The sequence below is a fragment of the Pinus tabuliformis genome, chromosome Q (assembly GCF_031772625.1).
Source record: "Pinus tabuliformis cultivar Carrire ecotype Pingquan chromosome Q, CPIR1, whole genome shotgun sequence".
Taxonomy (NCBI): domain Eukaryota; kingdom Viridiplantae; phylum Streptophyta; class Pinopsida; order Pinales; family Pinaceae; genus Pinus; species Pinus tabuliformis.
Genome location: NC_142296.1, coordinates 396,719,567 through 396,741,848, shown reverse-complemented (window position 1 = coordinate 396,741,848; position 22,282 = coordinate 396,719,567). Strand labels below are relative to the sequence as shown.

At 39.9% G+C, this 22,282-nt stretch overlaps 1 protein-coding gene across 1 annotated transcript in view; it reads left to right on the top strand.

Annotated features, from left to right (window-relative positions):
- The first annotated feature begins 836 nt into the window (after positions 1 to 836).
- Positions 837 to 22,282, top strand: part of HIRA (histone chaperone HIRA-like protein) — a 50,022-nt gene continuing 28,576 nt past the window's right edge. Inside the window, exon 1 of the mRNA XM_089384498.1 lies at positions 837 to 1,300. Within this exon, the coding sequence (XP_089240624.1) occupies positions 1,193 to 1,300 (108 nt within the window). The 5' untranslated portion in view covers positions 837 to 1,192. The remainder of the gene's footprint in view (positions 1,301 to 22,282) is intronic.

Sequence of the window (22,282 nt, the reverse complement as noted above, 5' to 3'; positions counted from 1 at the left end):
ATTGTAGTTAGACATTTGAAAATTGACAAGAGTAGGACTAGAGTTGGGGTAGGAGTCCCTTAGTTACCTAGTCAAGGTAGACCTTCCGAGGCATAAGAATTTCAAGAAAGCACCTCTAACTGACATAGATAGAGCAAGTCAAGCACACATGCAAGGGGTTGATCAAAGAAAAATATAAATTGTCTAACCAACAAAAACCAAAAAAGTAAATAAGACCAAAAAATTCCCTTGAAAGTCAATAATGAAGATGTTGTTTAAGTAGTAAACATTAAACAGAGAAACATATTCACATATTTAAACTTATGCACATGGTTGATTTGTGTGAGATTTAGTCCCCATTAAATCTTAAATTTAAATCTCATAAAAATACGAGAAAAATTAATAATGAAACCAATTGTTAAAGTTACACTATCCCAAAATACATTAAACCTCTATCACTTCTCACACAATTTCATCGACCTATTTCATTATTAAATTAATTATTCTTCCATCCTGAAAATTAACCTTGACCTTCACACAATCTAAATTCATACTCCAAATTAAAAAATAAATGAAAACAAACAAAAACAAAACAACTACCCATTCCAAAATTCTCTCGAAATGTTTACCATAAATTCTTCATCGATGCAAAACCCAAACCCATGCACTAGGATTTGAAAAAGTATGGTGGAAATAGCTATAATAAAACTCCACAACAACCTTTGTATCCCAAAAGATATGAACTCCATTTAAATTTTCGAGAGCATCACCAAGCCCCTTTTTTGGGATTGATGTTAGATCCTCCATTGAGATTAGGGTTTTGCTTATCCTCCACTCAGGTTAGGTTTTTGGTTATGAAGTGCAAGGGCTAGGTGAAGAGTGAGGGGTAGGCCAACAAGGTATCCTCCCTCTCTTTTTGATATTCTTAGGTCTCGATAAGAACTCGCGTGATTACCCTTTGCATCATTTTGATTAATTCAAGTCTCAATTGCATCGCTCTTGGGGAACATCGTTTCGACGCCATTCGCATTCCAGTGATTTTCATATGTTGTTTGCATTTAAAGTTGGGGTGTAGATTTCGATGGAGTTTGGCACCCATTTGCGGTCAAATCTGGGAACAGATAGTTCTGTGATCCTATAGCCATCAGATTCCCACCGGAAAGCTGGGTATTAGCATTATTGATTGCAAGCTGTGTAACAAAGAGGAACGAACATGATCGTTGAGAAACCGACATGGGTGATCCATGGGGGCCTGCAGATATTCTCCATCGACATTCAGCCCGGTGGTCTTCGCTTCGCCACCGCTGGAGGAGACCATAAGGTTAGTTCATTGTCATTTTTATTATTTGTCCTGTGCTCATTCTCTCCACTATTTTCGTAAAATGCTATCCGTTGATTGAAGTACTCTGTTCTCATGATTTTATGGCACGAGCGTACTATTAGTTTTTCTGACGCATCTGATGAATTTATTACTTCTGATGAGTTCGTGCCTTGTGAGGTCCAGTCATAGCTGTTATTCCGTATCATGAAATGGCCCAACTGGAATTTGCAGAGAAAAAACAGCCCTAACCCTAACCCTAACTCTAGCGTTTTCCCACCATAACAATCGACGAGAATGGTCTCAGATGCACGATGTCTGTTAGTGCCAGTTCTAGTTCTGGGTATGGCTACAACAAGAATTTATGTTAGTTTTATGAACACTAAACTCGAACGAATGCAAACTGAAATGAAATGGGACTTTTGTTGTCGTGCTCTGAAGACCAAAACAGGATCTATGGAATGTCATGTAAAATGGAGTACACAAGATTATGCAGCTTTATATGTACTTTTTTCCCCAGGGAAAACTTCATTCTTTTTCTTTTTATTAACAAACATGATTACACATGATCCAGTGAGTCTTTGTATGCACTCGAGAAAACCAAGAGAAACTGAGCTGTAATTGTCATAAAATATTTCTCATTTGGTGTAATTTGCAAAAACAGCCCTCCTCTACCAGTGTATCCTAAATCTGTTTGCAGTGAAAGGATAATCTATCAAGCCACATCTTCTAAACAAAAGAAATTGATATCCACTGGACCAAAAGAATGAGCTAAAATTTAAAGGAACACCTCTGGTTTATAACCCCAAAATTCCCATCAGAACAGGCTGAAATGAACAGTAAAATATTAAAGGCCAGAAGCTAAGTCACATGGTTCAAATACGAGTTCAGGTTTGGATCGAATTCAAATTTTTTGATGATGTTTTGATGAGGTTCGAACTTCAAGGTTGAAGTTTCGACAAACTTTGTGACATGGGCTAGAAGTCCTCACGAAAGTGAACACCACTGGCATCATAAATCCGTACCTCATATGTGCATCCAGGAGTGAGAGTTCTTCCTTCATTGCTGCTCTATCAGCAGCACTGTTTTTCAACCTGATTATGTAAGCAATTTCAAAAGGCTGAAAACTGCTTGGTGTCAAGGAGCCTGAAGCAATATATTATTAAGAGCTGATTGCTAGCTATAGCTTCCACCACCACCTGGGAGTCCGTGTAAACATCAGGAGAAGACAGTTTGAGGAAGACTTATATTTTGAGGATCAAATAGGCAGCAGAGATATTAGATAAATTGTTTGAAGCCCAACCTAGGCCCATTTTGAAAAAGATTCTTTTGCCATTCCATGAAACCAGGCCACTTACTTCAGCCATCCCCAGGTTTCAGCTGGATGATTCAGCTAAAAACCATAGTTTACTGTGGGGAAAGAATGAGGGGATTTACCTTACACTGTCTTGGGAGCTTAATCTTTGCACTTGACTCACAAGGCAGTGCAGCCTCCAAATTAATGATCACCTGCATTTGAGATGGGTATGTAGAAAGGAAATGGAAACATTTTGACACAAAGATATTGATCACATAATCTGTAGAGGTAAGCCATGAGTATGGCTATATCCTTTACATTGAGAAAGCCAAACGTTTAGTTCTTCCACAATGCAAGGGCCATTCCTTCTCAGCTGATTATGGACAAACAAACCTAACAAGTTCCAAACATCCATTGGAAAACGGTAGTGAGTGAATAAATGAACAGTGGTTTCAGTTTTGTCATTTTACAAAAGGGATAAAACCTAGCCTTTGTCATCCTTCGTTGTGGATGACTTTAGAGGTCAAAGCTTGATTTGACACCACTAGCCAAAAGAACAATTTTACTGTTGGACGAGACTCTAACTTCCATAATATCTCTGGCCACAAAAGAACGAGAAACAAAACACCTGTGTCACTTGGGAGATTATTTGGAAACCTTTATCAACAACATACATTTTCGAGTCTATATTAGCCATCTAGATCAGCTGGTCCTAGACATTTTTGGATACAACCTCTTTAGAGATGGGTTGTCTAACATTCCCACTCCTTTGTTGTTTCACCTTCTAGTGAAACAAGAGATTGCATATTTCCGCTTACTAACACCATTTTCTAAGAGGGAAGCAGAGGATAAATGTTAAATTTGGACAACTAGGTCCAAACTCCATGTTCTGATGCTCAGATTAAGAGGCTAATATTTTTGTTGGATTCCTCTTTCTGAGAGGTGTAAAATCCATATAAAAATAGTCTTAATCCGATGAGCAGAACTTATATTTTGAATTTATTATTCTTAATAAATTATATGTGCAAGGTCAGCCAGTTTTGTAATGTAGGCTCACATGCCCAACAGATGTGTCACACACCCTCATTGATGGATATATATATAGGAAAAGTTGGAGAGAATTTCAACACAACTCACATCTTCCTCTCTCATCCTAAAAGTACGAGCTACCTGGAGGACGAATTTCAGCCCCACGTGGGAAGGACGAAGAGGATTTTTTCTGCTGCTAGGGTTTCTGCTGCTAGGGTTTCGCAGAAGTTTGACCAGCGTTGACTTTGGTCAACGCTTGGTCCAAACAAGTTGAAAACTTGTGGGAGGTTCGATTTTTGAAGGCCATACTACCTGGCACAAAAATCGAGGTCAAAGGGTTGACCGTTTTGCTGCTGCGTTGACTTTTAGCTTGCTGCCCCTGCGTTGACTTTTCAGGACAGCGTTGACTTTTGTAGAACTGACTTGGGTTGACTCATCTACTGGTTGGAGGGTTGTTGTGACACATGCTGGGCTGACTGACCAAAGGAGACTTTGCTGGTTGAAGCATCCTGTTGACCGTCGAAACGAACACATACATTTTTCTTGTTTCTGATTTGTCTTCTGTAAGATCTGCTTATATGTTCTATCTGCATTTTGCTTATCTACTTGTATGATTGCTGTGAGAAAAGTGAAATTGCTCTTAGCATAGAACATCTATAAAACTTTACATGGTATCAGAGCTGAGGTGAAGACAAACTCTATCTATAGCAATCGGAGAAGGGAATGAAGGCTCTGATCAATAAAGTCCCTCGGCTTGTCTGCGCAGTTCTAATGCGCACGGTTCAGAAGCGTAAGAAGATGAGACGCAGGTGTTAATTCCTGTCGGTGGAATTAACAGCGAGGGAAGATATTGATGACAGGATATATGGCTGATAACTGTCTCTATACGCTCGAGAGCTAAGGGTTACGCAGATCGAGGTTTGAGGCAGGATTGCAGTCAGAGCTCGACCAGCGGATTGGGCATATGGTAATGCAGGTTGTATGAATGTCGAAGTGTTCGAATAGCGGCAGCAGCAACCGGGTATCTCGACCATATTGCGTTCGGATAGTAACTGTGTATATATAGCTGCATGGGTGATAAGCGCTGAGCTTATAAACGCGCAGGGGTATACATATATATACAACGGACTGTCGAACGAAAGGATTGTTACGTGGACAGAACCGAAGTCTGTCACGTGGACAGCAGTAAATAAAATACAGGTTTATGAAACAACGCGTGGACAGTCACGGGCTTGTATATACAAGTTGGTACGTTGAGATTAAACAGAAGGATAGTCGCTGGGGTATACGATTGCGCTATATAAGCGTTGGGGCGTTTGAAGATTAGCGCAGAAGGGGATATACAACAGTGGACCAATCAAATAAAACGAATGGTCGTTTTATTAGAATTTCACGGATAGCAAACTGTGGGCGGCTGGGTGTATGTGAAGCGCAGGTTTGTTAACAACCTGTAACGTGGACAGAGATCTCCAGGACGTTGGTGGACATCACGTGAACGGGAAACGGCAAACGCTGAAGGTTGCATACACAGTGAGCGGTCAGGTTTCGATAACGACGCGTGGTCAGAGATCCAATGCGAAGAAGTGTTGATGGCCTGACGCGTGGGCAGTTAAATATACACGCGGGTTCGTAGGAGAATCCGACAGGTGTGCAGTAAAAATTATATACGCAGAAAGACACGGGAGTTGTGTGCAGAATCACTGTGTGCCAACACGTGGACAGCTGTGAACATAATAGCGGGCGGGTTTATGAGGACGCGGAATCTCCGAATAAACAGCACGCAAAAATTAAACTGATTGAGCGGTCTGTTCCGTGGGCAGAGGCAGATGATACAACGCAGGTTGGACGTGCGACTGCCACGTGGACGCAGGATACAGCGTAGATAATCTTGTGCAGATTATTGAAGTCTGTTTTGTACATAGTAGAGTACGAGACTGTGCAGAACCGAATTAAAGGCGGATTTGTGGTGCGGGTTGACCACATTCCTGTTAAAGGGGTTGGCATATGTTGTAAAGGCGGTCGGGCCTGTTTATTATCATTTCTAAGAGTGGCTGCGGATCTGCCCAGCACTCTTGTTGTAACTGTGAAAGGTTGTTATAATATAAATTGTTACGGGCGAACTCGTGTGGGAGTTGCCCTTCACATATATCTTGCGCACAATTGTTGTTATTGTGGTTTTGGTATATGGCTATTAAGTCTGATGATCAAGATTTTGAGGACTGACAATGGCACTGAATATGAGTCAAATGAGTTCAAAGACTTTTGCAGAGAAGCTGGCATTAAGAGGGAGACTACCACTGCATATACTCCTGAGCAGAATGGTGTTGCTGAACGCAAGAATAGGACTATTGTGGAAGCTGCCCGTGCCATGCTATGTGACCAAGGTCTTCCAAAGTTTCTGTGGGGAGAAGCTGCAAATACTGCTGTGTACATTCAAAACCGATGCCCTCATTCCGCTTTGGACTCCAAAACTCCCGAAGAGGTTTTCTCTGGTAAGAAACCTGATGTCTCACATTTTAGAATTTTTGGATGTCCTGTCTATTTTCATGTGCCGAAAGAAAAGAGAAGTAAGCTGGATGCTATTGGGAAGAAAGGAATGTTTACAGTGAGACTTCTAAGGCATATAGAGTCTATGTACCTGGTCAAAGGGAAGTAGAGATAAGCCATGATGTCACTTTTGACGAAGATGCTTCCCTGAAGAAAGTAGTAGATCTTCCTAGATCTGAAGAAAACCATGAAGAAAAACCTGGAAATCTGGAAGAACCCCAGGATGAGACTATGCCTGATGTTGAAGGGCCAATGGACCCTATTGATCCTTCCCCTTCTCTAGGAAAGAGGCCATCATGGCTCAGGGACACCCTCGAAGATGCTTAGGGTCATGCTGCCCCAAGGGGAACATTCCGAGAAAGCAAGAAGCCGTGTAGATACCAAGGGTATCTAGCTGCCATGAGTACTATTATACAATCTGAACCTGGATCTTTTGAGGAAGCCATCAAGCATCAAGTCTGGAAGGATGCTATGCATGAAGAATATGAGGCTATTATGAAGAATGATGTCTGGGATGTGGTCCCAAGACCGAAGGACAAATCTGTAGTCACCGCTAAGATTAAACATGGATCTGATGGGAGTGCTGAAAAGTTTAAGGCAAGATTTGTTGCCCGTGGCTTCTCTCAAAAGGAAGGAATTGACTATGACGATATATTTGCACCTGTGGCTCGATATACCACCATCCGATCCATCATAGCCCTTGTTGCTACGCAAGGATGGAGTCTTCATCAGATGGATGTCAAGACCGCTTTTCTGCATGGTGCAATAAAGGAAGAGGTGTATGTAGAACAACCTCTGGGATTTGAAGTTCAAGATCGAGACACTTATGTCTGCAGGTTGAAGAAAGCCCTCTATGGGTTAAAGCAAGCACCCAGAGCTTGGTATGAGAGGATGGATAGTTACTTGATGAAGCTGGGCTTCACTCGAAGCAATGCTGATCCAAACCTTTACTTTAAGGTTGTGGAAGGAAAGCCTCTCATTCTAGTGCTGTATGTGGACGACCTCTTCCTGACAGGTGATGACCCTCTCATTCATCAATGTAAGAGGGAGCTTGCTGCTGAGTTCGAGATGAAAGACCTAGGACTGATGCTCTATTTCCTAGGCCTGGAGGTCTGGCAGAGATCTGGAGAGATTTTCCTTTCTCAAGGAAAGTATATTGTGAAGCTTCTGGAAAGATTTGGGATGGTGGACTGTAAGTCCGTGTCGACACCAATGGAACTCAACTTTAAGAAGTTGAGTGGCAGCGCTGCAGGGCCTATCTTGGCCAATCCTACTGAGTATCGTCAACTCATAGGAGCTTTGATGTTCTTAGTGAACACCCGTCCGGACATATGTTTTGCAGTGAATACTTTGAGTCAACAGATGGTTGAGCCTCATCATTTTCACTGGGTTGGTGCTAAGAATCTTTTGAGATATCTTCGGGGCACGATAAACCATGGGCTGAGATACACTGCCGGGAGTGTGATACTCCGGGGATATACTGATGCCGATTGGGCTGGCAGTGTGGTGGATCGTAAGAGCACATCTAGATGCTGTTTCAATCTTGGTTCTGCTTCGATCTCATGGATGAGCAGGAAGCAGAATTCGGTGGCTTTGAGCACCGCGGAGGCCGAATGCATTGCTGCTAGTGTGGCCTGTTGTGAAGCAGTTTGGTTGAGGAAGCTCTTTAGTGAGCTGTTCCAACATGTGCTAGATACCACTGTAATACTCTGTGATAATCAGAGTGGGATTCGTATGACTGAGAATCCTGTGTTCCACGACCGATCCAAGCATATTGATATCAGGTACCACTTTATCCGGGATATGGTACAGCGAGGCGCCGTAAGGCTCGATCATATAGGAACTGATGAGTAGGTCGCGGATATTCTCACTAAGCCCCTGGGGAAGGTCAAGTTCCTAACCTTCCGTGAGAGTCTTGGTGTCGTGGAAAGACCCTATGATGTGGGTCCTGTTGGACGATGAGCTCTGGGAGCTCTGGGGGGCTTTGGGGATAGCTTCTCGGAGCTATAAGCACTCATAATGCTTCTGCCCCACCCTTGTGATTATTGAGCTGGTTCGCCACTCATTTAATCTGTGCCCCGTATGCATCCTACCCATTGAGTTCAGGGCTCATGGGAAGTACCTCTCATTTGGCCAATGAGGTGTGGAAAAGCTAGAGACTATTAGCAAAGACTGATGGACGCATCAGAGATTGCCGTACTCTCTATCTAGGATGGCATGGTCCAACCACTTGATCTGGGATCAAGATTTGTGAGGTCTGGGACCTCTGGACTGATTATGTCAGTCGGGGAATGATGTCTTTGTGACTGACCCACTTCTGTTCTGAAATAAAGAAGCCAACAAAGCAAGTTTCGGCGGGATGACTCACGATGTTAATTGCACTAATAGATGGAGTTCTCCCTAGTTGAGAGGGAGTGTTAAATTTGGACAACTAGGTCCAAACTCCATGTTCTGATGCTCAGATTAAGAGGCTAATATTTTTGTTGGATTCCTCTTTCTGAGAGGTGTAAAATCCATATAAAAATAGTCTTAATCCGATGAGCAGAACTTATATTTTGAATTTATTATTCTTAATAAATTATATGTGCAAGGTCAGCCAGTTTTGTAATGTAGGCTCACATGCCCAACAGATGTGTCACACACCCTCATTGATGGATATATATACAGGAAAAGTTGGAGAGAATTTCAACACAACTCACATCTTCCTCTCTCATCCTAAAAGTACGAGCTACCTGGAGGACGAATTTCAGCCCCACGTGGGAAGGACGAAGAGGATTTTTTCTGCTGCTAGGGTTTCTGCTGCTAGGGTTTCGCAGAAGTTTGACCAGCATTGACTTTGGTCAACGCTTGGTCCAAACAAGCTGAAAACTTGTGGGAGGTTCGATTTTTGAAGGCCATACTACCTGGCACAAAAATCGAGGTCAAAGGGTTGACCGTTTTGCTGCTGCGTTGACTTTTAGCTTGCTGCCCCTGCGTTGACTTTTCAGGACAACGTTGACTTTTGTAGAACTGACTTGGGTTGACTCATCTACTGGTTGGAGGGTTGTTGTGACACATGCTGGGCTGACTGACCAAAGGAGACTTTGCTGGTTGAAGCATCCTGTTGACCGCCGAAACGAACACATACATTTTTCTTGTTTCTGATTTGTCTTCTGTAAGATCTGCTTATATGTTCTATCTGCATTTTGCTTATCTACTTGTATGATTGCTGTGAGAAAAGTGAAATTGCTCTTAGCATAGAACATCTACAAAACTTTACAATAAATATCGAACTTTAGTGGCTTTTGACATTTTCTAGGAGTTGTACTTGCACTCCCACATTATATTCGTATTGGTTGTACTCTTCAGTCCCATTGACCTATGTTTTTGGCCATTCCTCAAAAATTAATAAAATTAACTTATCTCATCTACTCAAGAGTCTATTCTGTTGTAAAACCAATGACGAATCCACTCCCACTTTCATAGAGGATCCATTTCACACCATCAAGGACACGTGAGGCTTGATAACTTCGAAAGAACACATTGAAGATTCCTAGAATATATTTCCATTACAAAAGGTCTTTCTTTTGGATCTGATCTATGCAATGAGAGATTTGGGATGTATGTAATTGTTAATCATAACAAATGTCCACATCCCCCTTCAATCCACCAAATACTTGGTATCTCTAAATTGTAGTGCCTTTCACAAAGAAGTAAGATCTTTAGCCCCCACCCGTCAAGATACTTGGGGTTTGCAAATGGTTTCCCACCTTAGAAAAGGGAGATTTGGCTTTGATGAATTACTTGACCAAAGGAGTTTCTAGAAAATTGATTGCAAATTTTTAAGAACCTTTTTTTGCAATGAACACCATAGCCATCCAGTACACCATCCAATACACCAGAATGGTCTCAAGGATGCTTTGGATCAACTCCAACCTTCAAGATTATAGTCAAGGAGAGCCATCTATTCCACCCTAACATTATCCATTTTTTAACATTTTTTATTCATTAGCTACTATGAATTTGAGCAAACATAAGAAGTCAACTTAAGAAAAAGTCAAAGAATGAAAGGCCATTTGATAGATGTTTACCCCATAGGGTGAGAATTACTTAATCATTTATTGATCATGTTGTAGGATTGAATTAAATAAAATAGATAGTTTGTCTTATTATCTTTTTATTTAGTGGCAATCGAGAAAAGATCCAAGGTTTTGGCAAAATATCTTATGTTTAAGGTGGATACATCCTCATTGAGGATAAAAACACTCTCAAATTGCATGTGTGGTAAAACATGAGCATAAGTTTTGGCCAAAACTTAGATATGATCGTTTCTCATGGCAACATTTATTGACCTATTTAGGGATTTTTCCACAAGTAGAAATAATAAAGGAGAGATAGGTAGATGCATGCCAAAGACCCTAGGTCATTATAAAGAAAGGAGACAAAGCTCATTGATGAACACTACGTAGGAGACTGGATTTATGTATGCTTCAATTCAACTATTCTACAAGTGTTGTTGATTCAAAATGGATCATTATACTTCTTTTTCTTTTTCTGTTTCTTTTATGGAGTGGACAAGTTAGAGTTTTGATCTTGTGGGGCCTTCTCATGAGAGATCTTGATTTATGAAATTTTGGGTCTCAAACTTTCAAGGTTTGTTTTGAGCTTTCCTAGTGTTTTTTGCGATCCAAAACCATGGGAAGTGATCAATATAGTTTTCCACATTGTCGAGTTTGTTAAGAGCTTTCTACCAAAAAATGGGTACCCCAATTGGAGTTTGTATGTGAAAGTTATGCACTTAACAAGCACATTATATTATCCACTTCACTACCATGGGCAAGGCACATAAACTCCATGTTACTGACATGTATGTAGCTAGAAACATAAGGCTTTTTAAGAAGATTCTATAATAGTCAACAAAATCCAATACCTTAACCCTAGTGCTAATAGAGGAGTTAATGCCCTTAGTTGTAAAGGGAGAAAGGGGTTCTTTTCTATATTGCAAAGATTTTTTGTTCCATTGTAGTGCAAGAGGAGTAAGGATGATCATAGTGTAAAGCAAAAGGACTAACGTGACATTGTGGAAGTTCGTTGTAGGCCATTGTGGCCATTTACTTCATAATGAGCTAATTTTCTTTGAAATTTGCATTGTAATCCTGAAGTTAGCGAGTGCAAGAAACAATCCTCTACTTTTGGTTGTAGTTTTTTCCATGATGAGTTTTTGTAGAGAAAATCGTGTGTCCATGGGTGTGCTTACTATTGTAGTTTTGTTCTTAAATTTCAATTAGTTCAAAGAATGTGAATGGAGTGTTTTATTTTTGTTAATGGTTAAACATTAGTAAATTCTTCTAGTATAGTCTTGTGGTATTTGCGATATTATTCTCACATGAGTAAAATAACATTAGAATTTGTTGTGGTGAACTAACCATTATAATGTTCAAGGTAGTTTATTGTTAAATTTGGCAACTAGGGCCAAACATCACTTTGGACACTCTTATGAGGCAGTTGATATTTTTCTTGGGTTCATCTTTTCGAGAGGTGTCAGATTGATCTAAAGTTCATCCCATTCTGACATGTACAAATGAAGTTATGAATTTATTTGGATTATGGACAAATTGTGAAGGTCGGCCAACCATCAAATTAGCCTCCTCCAGCCTTCAACGTTGCATATAAATATAAGGTACCTCCTCCTCATTTTGGCATCACTCTCATTCATCTTTCTCTCTCTCATCTTGATTGGGTACAGATTTCTGGGCTTTTCTCTCTCTCCACACGTGCGAAGGAAGGCCTGATTTTCTAATTGCTGCGTTGACTAGATTTGACCGAAATTTCAGGAGGCCAAAATTTTAAGAGGTTGACTTTGACCAGCGTTGACTTTGATTTTATGAGGGAGACTTTTGTTTGGGCAAACCACAGTTTTGGGCACAAAAACCGAGGCAGTTTGACCCTTACATTGATCAACATTGATTGCCCTAGTTTTGGTTGTTGCATTGACTTTAGTTGACCAGGTTTGACTGGTTGATTTCAGATTGTTTTGGGCTGCATTATCTTGCTGTTGGAGGCCGAGTTGACCAAGGTTGACCGAGCTGTTTTGGAGGTCAATTTCAGACCTGTTGACCAGCGTTGACATTTTGGTTAGGGCTTTCTGTTTTTGTTGTTTTGACTAATCAGATTGGGCAAGTGAATATTGTAAAATGTACTCTCTCTTTGTTGAACTTTTGAAGAATTATAAGAAGGATTGATCAAGGGTTTCCCCACATTGGGGTTTGTCTTTGGCTGGTGCCATATCTTGTGTCCTCTTGTGTTGGCTTGTTTTCTACTATTATTGTTTATGTTCTATCTGCATTTTACTAGCATGTTGATGTGATTGCTAAACTGAATATGAATTTGGGCTAATAAAGAAAATTGAAGTAAAATTGCTCTAAGCATAAAACATACCATCGTTATCCTAAAATTAACATGCTATCAAAGCTGAGGTGAAAACAAAGCCCAAGCAAGAGTGAAGAGCAATCACTGATCAAGAACAAGTCTCAATGGCCTCCACATCCTATTTCAAGTCTGATGATAAGCTTCATGATAAGTTTGATTATCATGCAAGGAAGATGTCTCTTGATTTGACTTTAGAAGAGCAAGATGTCATGGATTATGTGTAGGGAAAGATTCCAGAACCTCCTTCAAATGCATCGACTACTGTTAAGACAAAGTACAAGAAGGGTGAAGTCAAAGCCAAGAAGATCATCAGGGATTCTGTCCATAAGCACTTAGTTGCTTACATCTTTGATTTGAATACATCAAAGGAGATATATGACAGGTTGGTTGGCATGTTCAAATCTAGCAATGCAAATCAAATTCTTTTCCTCAAGAACAAGCTGAAGGATATAAAGAATGGAAAATATGAGGATATTCAATCCTATTTCATGAGGATTACCGAGATAAAAAATGATCTTCTTTCGATTGGTGAAGCTATTGCAGATAGGGAGCTCACTCTGATTGCCGTTGGAGGTCTTCCTCTCGAATGGCATGTGTTCAACACTACTATTCTCAATAGCGACAGAATTCCAGGTTTTAAAGAATTGCTGACTAGATGTTCTTAAGAAGAAACAAGGATGATGGAATTGGAGATGCCTTTGAATAGGAATAATCCTACTGCATTCTCTGCTCATGCCAAGAAGAAGAACAATGCAGTTCCAAAGAAGCAAAGTCAAGGAAGACTAGGATTCAAAAATGGAAGGAAGGGAAGATGCTTTGTGTGCAACAAGTTTGGTCACTATGCCAGGGACACATCTCATGATGATGATCACAATCATTCTAGGGGAAACATCAACAATCAAAGGAATGGCAGGTTTAACAACAAAGGGAAAAGAAATGCTTTCGCTACTCAACTTGGAAATGATCGAGCTTTTAAAAGAACAAGAAACTCTAGGTATGATGAGTCTAATGTTGTAAATTCTAAGCAAAAGGAATTCTATCTTATATTTGCCTTCTCTACTGCCTCTCCTCCAGATACTTTGGGAAATTGGTTGATTAATAGTGGTGCCTCAAGGCACTTCATCGGGTACAAGGAAGCTCTTTCAAATCTGATAGAGAAGGATACAAATTTGGAAATTATCCTTGGAGACAATGCCACCTATCTCGTGAAGGGAGTTTGGAATGTTACCCTTCAATATAATCAAGGTAACACCATTCATCTTTAAGAAGTACTATATGTACCTGATCTAAAGAAGAATCTTGTGTCTATCTCGACGATGGAGGACAAATGATTCAAGGTGGCATTCATCGATGGAAAGGTACGTGTGTGGAATAAAAATTTCAAAGATGCATTTACACTTGGCTTCAGGGTTGATAGCCTATATCAAGTTGGAGGAAGCCCATTGGGAGCTATGTCTTGTGACACATCACTTCAATCTGAATTATGGCACCAGAGGTTTGCTTATCTTCACTATAAGGCTCTACCCGATGCAAGGAAGATGGTTATAGGTATGCCCGAATTCAAAATAGATCATGAAGGTGTATGTCAGGGATTTGTTGAGGGAAAACATACAAGGGGACCATTCCCCTCAAGTGATAGCAAGACCACAAATATTTTGCAATTGGTTCATTTTGATCTATCTAGTGCAATGCTCGTGAACTCATTGAGAGGATACTTATATTATGCAACGTTTATAGATGATTTCTCTCGCAAGACTTGGATGTATTTTTTGAAGAAGAAGGACAGTATTCTCATGGTTCCATTCTTTCAAAGCTTTGGTCGAAAATCAAACTGGGAAGAAAATCAAAATCTTGAGGACTGATAATGGAACCGAATACGAATCAAATGAGTTCAAAGATTATTGTAGAGAGGCTAGCATTAAGAGGGAGACTACTATTGCATATACTCCTAAGCAAAACGGTGTTGCTGAAAGGAAGAACCATTCTATCGTTGAAGCCACTTATGCCATGCTTTATGATCAAAGCCTTCCGAAGTTCTTATGGGCCGAAGCTGCAAACACCGCCGTGTATGTTCAAAATAGATGCCCTCATCAAGCGTTGGAATCCAAGACTCCCGAAAAAGTTTTCATCGGCAAGAAACTTGATGTTTCTCGCTTTAGAATTTTTTGTAGCCTCGTGCCAAAAGAAAAGAGAAGTAAATTGGATGCTTCTGGGAAGAAAGGAAATTTGTGGGCTACAGTGAAACTTCTAAGGCATATAGAATCTTATGTTCCTGGTCAAAGAGAAGTGGAGATAAGTCGTGATGTCACTTTCGATGAAGATGCTGCCCTTGGGAAGATTAGTAACCTTCCTCTTCCAAGGAAGGACAAAGAAGGACAAAGAAGCAGATTCCGGAAAGCAGGGAGAATTGCAGGATGAGCAAATGCCCGATGCTGAAGGACCAATGGATCCCATTGATTGACCCCCTCATGAGCCCTCCTCCTTGAAAAGGAGACCCTCATGGCTTAGGGAGACTCTCGAAGATGCCGAGAGACATGTTGCACCTAGGGGGGCATTTCGTGAAAGTAAGAAGCCAAATAAGTACCAAGGGTACTTAATTGCTATGAGCATCACTGTTCAATATGAGCCCTGCACATTCAAAGAAGCTTCCAAACTCCAGGTTTGGAAGGATGCAATGAACGAAGAGTATGAGACCCCGAAATGGCTCTTCAAGATTAAACATGGGGCTGATGGAAGTGCTGAAAAGTTCAAGGCCAGATTCTTTGCTCGAGGCTTCTCTCAAAAGGAAGGTGTAGATTATGATGAGATATTTGCACCGGTTGCCCGCTACACCACCATTTGTTCAATTATAGCCCTTGTTGCCTCACAAGGATGGAATCTTCATCAAATGGATGCCAAGACTGCCTTCTTGCATGGTTCACTTTCACTTAAGGAGGAAGTCTCTGTAGAACAATGCGAGGGGTTCGAAGTTCAAGATCGTCAGTCACATGTATGCAGGTTGAAGAAAGCCCTCTATGGGTTGAAGCAAGCACCCCGGGCTTGGTATGAGAGGATCGATAGCTATCTAATGAAGCTGGGACTTACGAGAAGTGAAGCTGATCCAAACCTTTATTTTAAGGTTGAGAATGATAGGCCTCTCATCTTAGTACTCTATGTGGACGATCTCTTTTTGACAGGTGCAGACCCTCTTATTCATCAATGTGAGAGGGAGTTGGCTTCCAAATTTGAGATGAAGAACCTAGAATTGATGCATTACTTCCTAGGGTTGGAGGTCTGGCAAAAGCCAAGTGTGATTTTCCTTTCTCCAGGAAAATATATTGTGAAGATTCTTGAAAGATTTGGGATGGTGGACTGCAAGTCCGTGACTACTCCGATGGAACTTAACTTCAAGAAGTTACACGTAAGTGTTGTCGGGTCCGATTTGGGAAATCCTTCTGAGTGTTGTCAACTTGTGGGGGCCTTGATGTTCTTGGTGAACTCCTGTCCAGACATATGTTTTGCAGTGAATACATTGAGCTAGTTTATGGTCGAGCCTCATCACATACATTGGATTACTTCCAAGAATCTCTTGAGATATCTTCGGGGTACAATCACTTATTGACTGAGATACATTGCTGGAAATGTGAGGCTCCATGGTTATTCTGATGTAGATTGGGCTGACAATGTGGTGGATCATAAAAGTACATCTGGATGTTGCTTCTCTCTAGGTTTTGCTTCGATATCTTGGATGAGCAGGAAGCAGAAGTCGGTTGCCTTGAGCACCGCTGAGGCTGAATATATTGCTGTTAGTTTGGCATTGTGTAAAGCTGTTTGGTTGAGGAAGCTCTTTAGTGAGCTGTTTAGACATGTGCTGGATACCACCATGATCTTCTGCGACAATCAGAGTGGGATTCGTCTTTCAGTGAATCCCGTGTTTCATGACCGCTCCAAGCATATTGATATCTGGTACCACTTTATCTGGGATATGGTACAACGAGGAGCAATACAGCTCCATCATATTTGGGATCGATGGGTAGGTCGCCGATATTCTTATAAAGCCCCCCGGGAAGGTCAAATTCTTAACCTTCCGTGAATGACTTGGAGTCGTGGAGAGACCCTCTTATGAGGGTCCCGTATGAGTGAGATGGATGTTGAGCTCCGGGAGCTCCAAGGGGCTTGGGGTACTTCTTGGAGCGATGAGCGACCATAGGGTGACTCACCCTCCCCTAGAGGTGCGCTGTGTAGAGGGTGAATGGTTCACCTTCCCATGTGATAACCCCATGGTGGGATATGCATAGGATGAGTGGTTCACCCTCCCCTATGGCATATGAGCAGGATGAATGGTTCACCTTCTTCTGCCAGCACATCCTACCCATGCAGTTCGAGACTCATGGGAAGTACATCTCATCTGGCCAATGAGTAGGGAAATGAGGATAGGGACCATAGTACTACTAATGGACGCATCGTGTACTACCATACTCCCTATGCCAGGATGTTGATATTGATCTGGGATCAATGGAAATTTACTATGGGTCAGTTAAGAGTGGTATGACACACTCTCTGTTGTTGGAGACTGAGTTCGGGTCAGTGGAGAAAGGTACGCTACATTCTCGATCATTTCTTCTTTCTTCATGGTTCAATAGAGCAAAGTAGTGACAGGGATGGTACAGATTGTCAGACAATTTGGCAGGTGATGTTCTCCCTAGTTGAGAGGGAGTGTTAAATTTGACAACTAGGGCCAAACATCACTTTGGACAACTCTTATGAGGCAACTGATATTTTTCTTGGATTCCTCTTTTCAAGAGATGTAGGATTGATCTAAAGATCATCCCATTTTGACATGTACAAATGAAGTTATGAATTTATTTTGATTATGGACAAATTGTCAAGGTCGGCCAACCATCAAATTAGCCTCCTCCAGCCTTCAACGTTGCATATAAATACAAGGAGCCTCCTCATCTTGGCATCACTCTCATTCATCTTTCTCTCTCTCATCTTGATTGGGTACAGATTTTTGGGCTTCTCTTTCTCTCCATGTGTGGAGGAAGGTCTAATTTTCTAGCTGCTGCGTTGACTAGATTTGACCAAAATTTTAGGAGGCCGAAATTTCAAGAGGCTGATTTTGACCAACGTTGACTTCAGTTTTGTGAGGGTGACTTCTGCTTGGGCAGGGCGCAGTTATGGGCACAAAAATCGAGGCAATTTGACCCTTGTGTTGACCAACATTCACTGCCTTAGTTTTGGTTGCTGCGTTGACTTTAGTTGACCAGGTTTGACTGGTTAATTTCAGAGTGTTTTGGGCTGCATTATCTTGTTGTTGGAGGCCGAGTCGACCAAGGTTGACCAAGCTCTTTTGGAGGTCAATTTCAATCATGTTGATCATCATTGACTTTCTGGTTAGGGCTTTCTGTTTTTGCTGTTTTGACTGATCATATTGGGCAAGTGAATATTGTAAATTGTACTCTCTCTACTGAAATTTTGAAGAATTATAAGAATGATTGATCAAGGGTTTCCTCACATTGGGGTTTGTTCCTGGCTGGTGCCATATCTTGTGTCCTCTTGTGTTAGGCTTGTCTTCTACTGTTATTGTTTATGTTCTATCTGCAGTTTACTATCATGTTGATGTGATTGCTAAACTGGGTATGATATTGGGCTAATAAAGAAAATTGAAGTAAAATTGCTCTTAGCATAGAACATACCATTATTATCCTAAAATTAACACTCATAGATCAATTGCATGTCCATTTGCATTAGCATTAGTGTTTGGAGAGATATATTCAAATTATGAATGCAAGCTTCTTTTGTGGAACAATTGAGTGAATTGACTTATGCACTAATTGCATTGCTTCATGAATTTGTTGCCCTTCTACAAACTCCTTAGAAATAAAGGAAGATAAAACAAGTTTGAAAGTGTTGCCAACACCTTTGCTATGTTTTTGTAAACAATACAAAAAAAATGACTTAGAAGAATCCAGTGATGTTAGATTTTCATCTTTAGGAATGGTGGCCATGAAAGTGGAGTTGAAAACAACAAATATCTTTCCTTCTTCACAAGATTTCTCTACCATTTCAGTTAGATTCTCCCCCATAATGTTTCAACATCCTAAGTAAAATGCCATGGTGAATTTTTGAGGCCCATTCCCTCCAAAGACTTTTGACGACTTTAGAATCTTCACCACCTCCTCTTTGGACATTGGTATGGACAATGACTCATTTTCTACTTTGGAATGGAGCACCTAAAGTTAGAAAGGCAAGCCAAAGCATCTCTCATTGTCTTTTTCCTTGGGATCTTTATAAAGTTGTGCGAAAAGATTCTTTGATTCCTTTCCTAAATCTATCTCCAAAAGTGGAACATTCTTTCCCATCAGAAACTTTGATTGATGATATATTTTGAGACAAGTTTTCGACGATAATCACATCATAATTCATTTGTCGACGTGTTTCGAACCATCCAGTGTGTTTCATCATCAAGATTCCTTACAGGCATTAGTTGCTTTGTGAAAAAACCTTGTTTTGGTGAGTCAAATCAGATGGCTTTTATTTCTCCATTTTGCTTCTACCCAACCCTATCACAAGTGTAGCTCATCTTAGATTTGAAAATACTTTGAAGGACATGAAACATTTGATCCTATTGGGGTATACAAGGTGTCAAATGTATAGGTTGGCTTGGTAGTGGGTCGACATTGGCAATGAGTGAGAATTAGGATATTTAAGATGAAAAGAGTGATTGTTGTACACATTGACTTGTGATTATTGTACTTGGATGTAATTGGGTAATTAGGAGATCTTCTCCTAATGTGTAAGGAGTTGTTGTGTAACACATCACAATAATTCTTTTGGGAACTTTACTTCATATTAATATTTGGTTTAAATTGTGAGTATGTAGGTTTATAATGCTTTTTGGTGTGTTGGGTACAATATATCGAGCACCTACAAATTGTACCCTTAACTTTCGCTAGGGATCTTCAAATAGACTGAGACTTCAAATCTTGTAAAGAAGACATATAATGTACAATATAAGTGATAGAGGTGGAAGAATCTCAATGTTAGGAGCTTTAGGTAGCTTGCAAATTGAAAATAACTATATCTTAGCAGTGGTACAAAACTTGTTAATTTTGACTTGGGTTTGCGAGTCAAACTTGACAACGCATATTAAATAGCCTTGAGTTAATTCAACAAGGAGTCAAGACTCAAACTTGCTTCTAATGAGTTTGATGTGACCATTGTGACATTGACTTGCTAGGAGTCGCTAGTCAACCATGTTTTTCTCAACATTGAGGTTTTCCGCAAATGAAATGGTAATTTTTCTTTCCTATTAATGCTATCCAATTTTTATGGAGCTTTGGTGGAATCCAAGTCAAAAACTCCCCTCGACATTTTTGTCTAGCCAAGTGTTGTAATTTTCTATCATAATACATGCACTTTTTAGATAGTAGAAATTCAAGTTAATGCTACAATGTACAATATAGTCATATAAACATAATTGCATAACAAAACCATAGATCAAGTAGAATTAAAATCATGTTTGTCAATAGGATCATGAACATCCTACCTTAGGTTCTAATGGTGCAGTCAAGGTCATCATTAACGAATGTTAGCTTCTCCATGTTCTAATTTGATGTTGGCTCGACCTCATTTATATAAATGGCTTCAATATTCTTGTTGCCCTCTATTTCTTTTGAAGATGAAGACTGTAATGAATAGAAACTAAACAATTCATCTCTTAATGAGGTAAACTATTACAATTATTGTATATGCTTGAGCATTCTCCAATTATGCACACAATCAAAAGCATTGCAAGTTTGTGTTAGCTTTTGGGGTTACTTCGAAAGTGTTTACACTATGTTTGGGGGTGCTTCATGAGAGTTGTAGTACATGGCATATGATTAACCCTTGAATGTTCCATGATGAATTTGCACTTTGGAGGTGGCTTACTTAGTGCTTGCTTGATTTATGATGCTTTCGTGACATTCTTTCTTGGAGCATTGGAGGTATTTAGATAACTTTGGGCATTTTTCGTGTTGGCCACATGTAGATTAGTTGTTTGCTTGAGAGTACACCTTGTGTTGGAGGAATGTTTAGCTTTCAATAGGTGGTTGTTGATTCGTAGACAACATGGGGTAGTTTGGATGCTTGCATGGAGTTGACTTGGGGATGCCTGAGTTGTGGCAATGTTCATGCAAGGGAAGTGGACCAAGTGGAGCATAAGGTTTAGGAAGAGTGTTGGATGTTGAGAATTATAGCTCTGACAAGAAACTTTTGTACATGTTTAGTGTGAACATGTAATAAGTAGTTCTAGATATTTCTGAAAAGTAATTATATTTTTGGAAAAGTAATTCTATTTTGTAATTCACTCTAGTAAAAATAGTGAAATTCTTATATTTAGAAGGTGAGTCTAAAGTTGTATCTCATGCATGAATTAGACTAGGAAAAATCTTAAAATAGACTCTTGTCTAAAACTATAAAGACAAAGCAAGGTAGAGGCTTTGGACAAATACACACTTGAGCAATTGAGAGATAGAGAGAGAGTAGGGAAGAGGTGTTCTTGGGCAAGACGTAGTTCATAACAATCAATACAAATCTATATAGTTGTACATAAATCATACAATAGCATTGTACATCTATACAACTCATATAACAGAGAAATACTGTTGTTGTTTTTTCCAGCAGCTATACCTCTCAAACATCTTGTAGAAGGTAAAATTTAGGGTGTTTTTGATTTTCATGTAGTCTTGTTTTCTAGGTAGCCTATGGAGGTTTCCTTCTAAGTTTTTTTGAAGGAATGAAACACTGATTTGAAGGAGTAATTACATGTGTATGTGAAATTAATTTCTATGCTTAAGTTAAATTAATTTCTAGCTATTGTGTGATTAATGCTATGGTCTGAAATTTAATTTCAACATTAAATATATTCAACAATCTACATGTTTGATCGAGATGATAAAGACATTAGTCACCCATGGCTTCAAATTTTAACGCTGGAGTCATTGGAGGCTTGTGGAATGAGTGTTGGATTAATTAGAGGCTTGAAGAAGGAGCATTGGACACACCTTGTGGAGTGTCCTTGCATTGGAGCCTTGTTTGTGTTACCACATCACCTTGGAGGTTGATATGTGTACCCTTGGAGTGTAGCACCCTACATGTGTGAGCCTACTTTTGGCTTTGTAAATTGCTTGTAAGTGTTTCAACCCACATATGGTTTTTTGCCATCCCTTATCTCTCATATATATATATATATATATAGATGAAGCAATGTTGGAAATATCTTTGATTTCTCTCGACATTTTTGATTTCTCTCAAGTTTTTCAAGTTGTCGATTTGTCTAATATTTTTAGAATTCTTCAGTTCTAAGTTTATTCTTATCATTTTTTTGTTGTTGGTTTGACCCACATGGATTTGAACCTTGAATCTCATGGTTTACATAACACTTCATAACACGACGATCAGTAACAGTTTATTCTCATCATTACTTTCTAATATTTTTTGGTATTTTCGATAAGTTTCATTATGACCCTTAATGTTATATTCCCCTAAACAATGTTTACAATATTGATATGGAGGAAGGAGAGAGTGCTTTCATCATTTTCATTCTTATCACCGTATTGGAGATGTGACTAGAGGAGCGCTCTAGTATTCCTCTCTTTTGTTTATCTTTTTTTGTACTTATCTCTCCTATGTTAGAGTTACTAGGGTTTCTTGGAGCTTGTGGAACATTTTGAATGCTA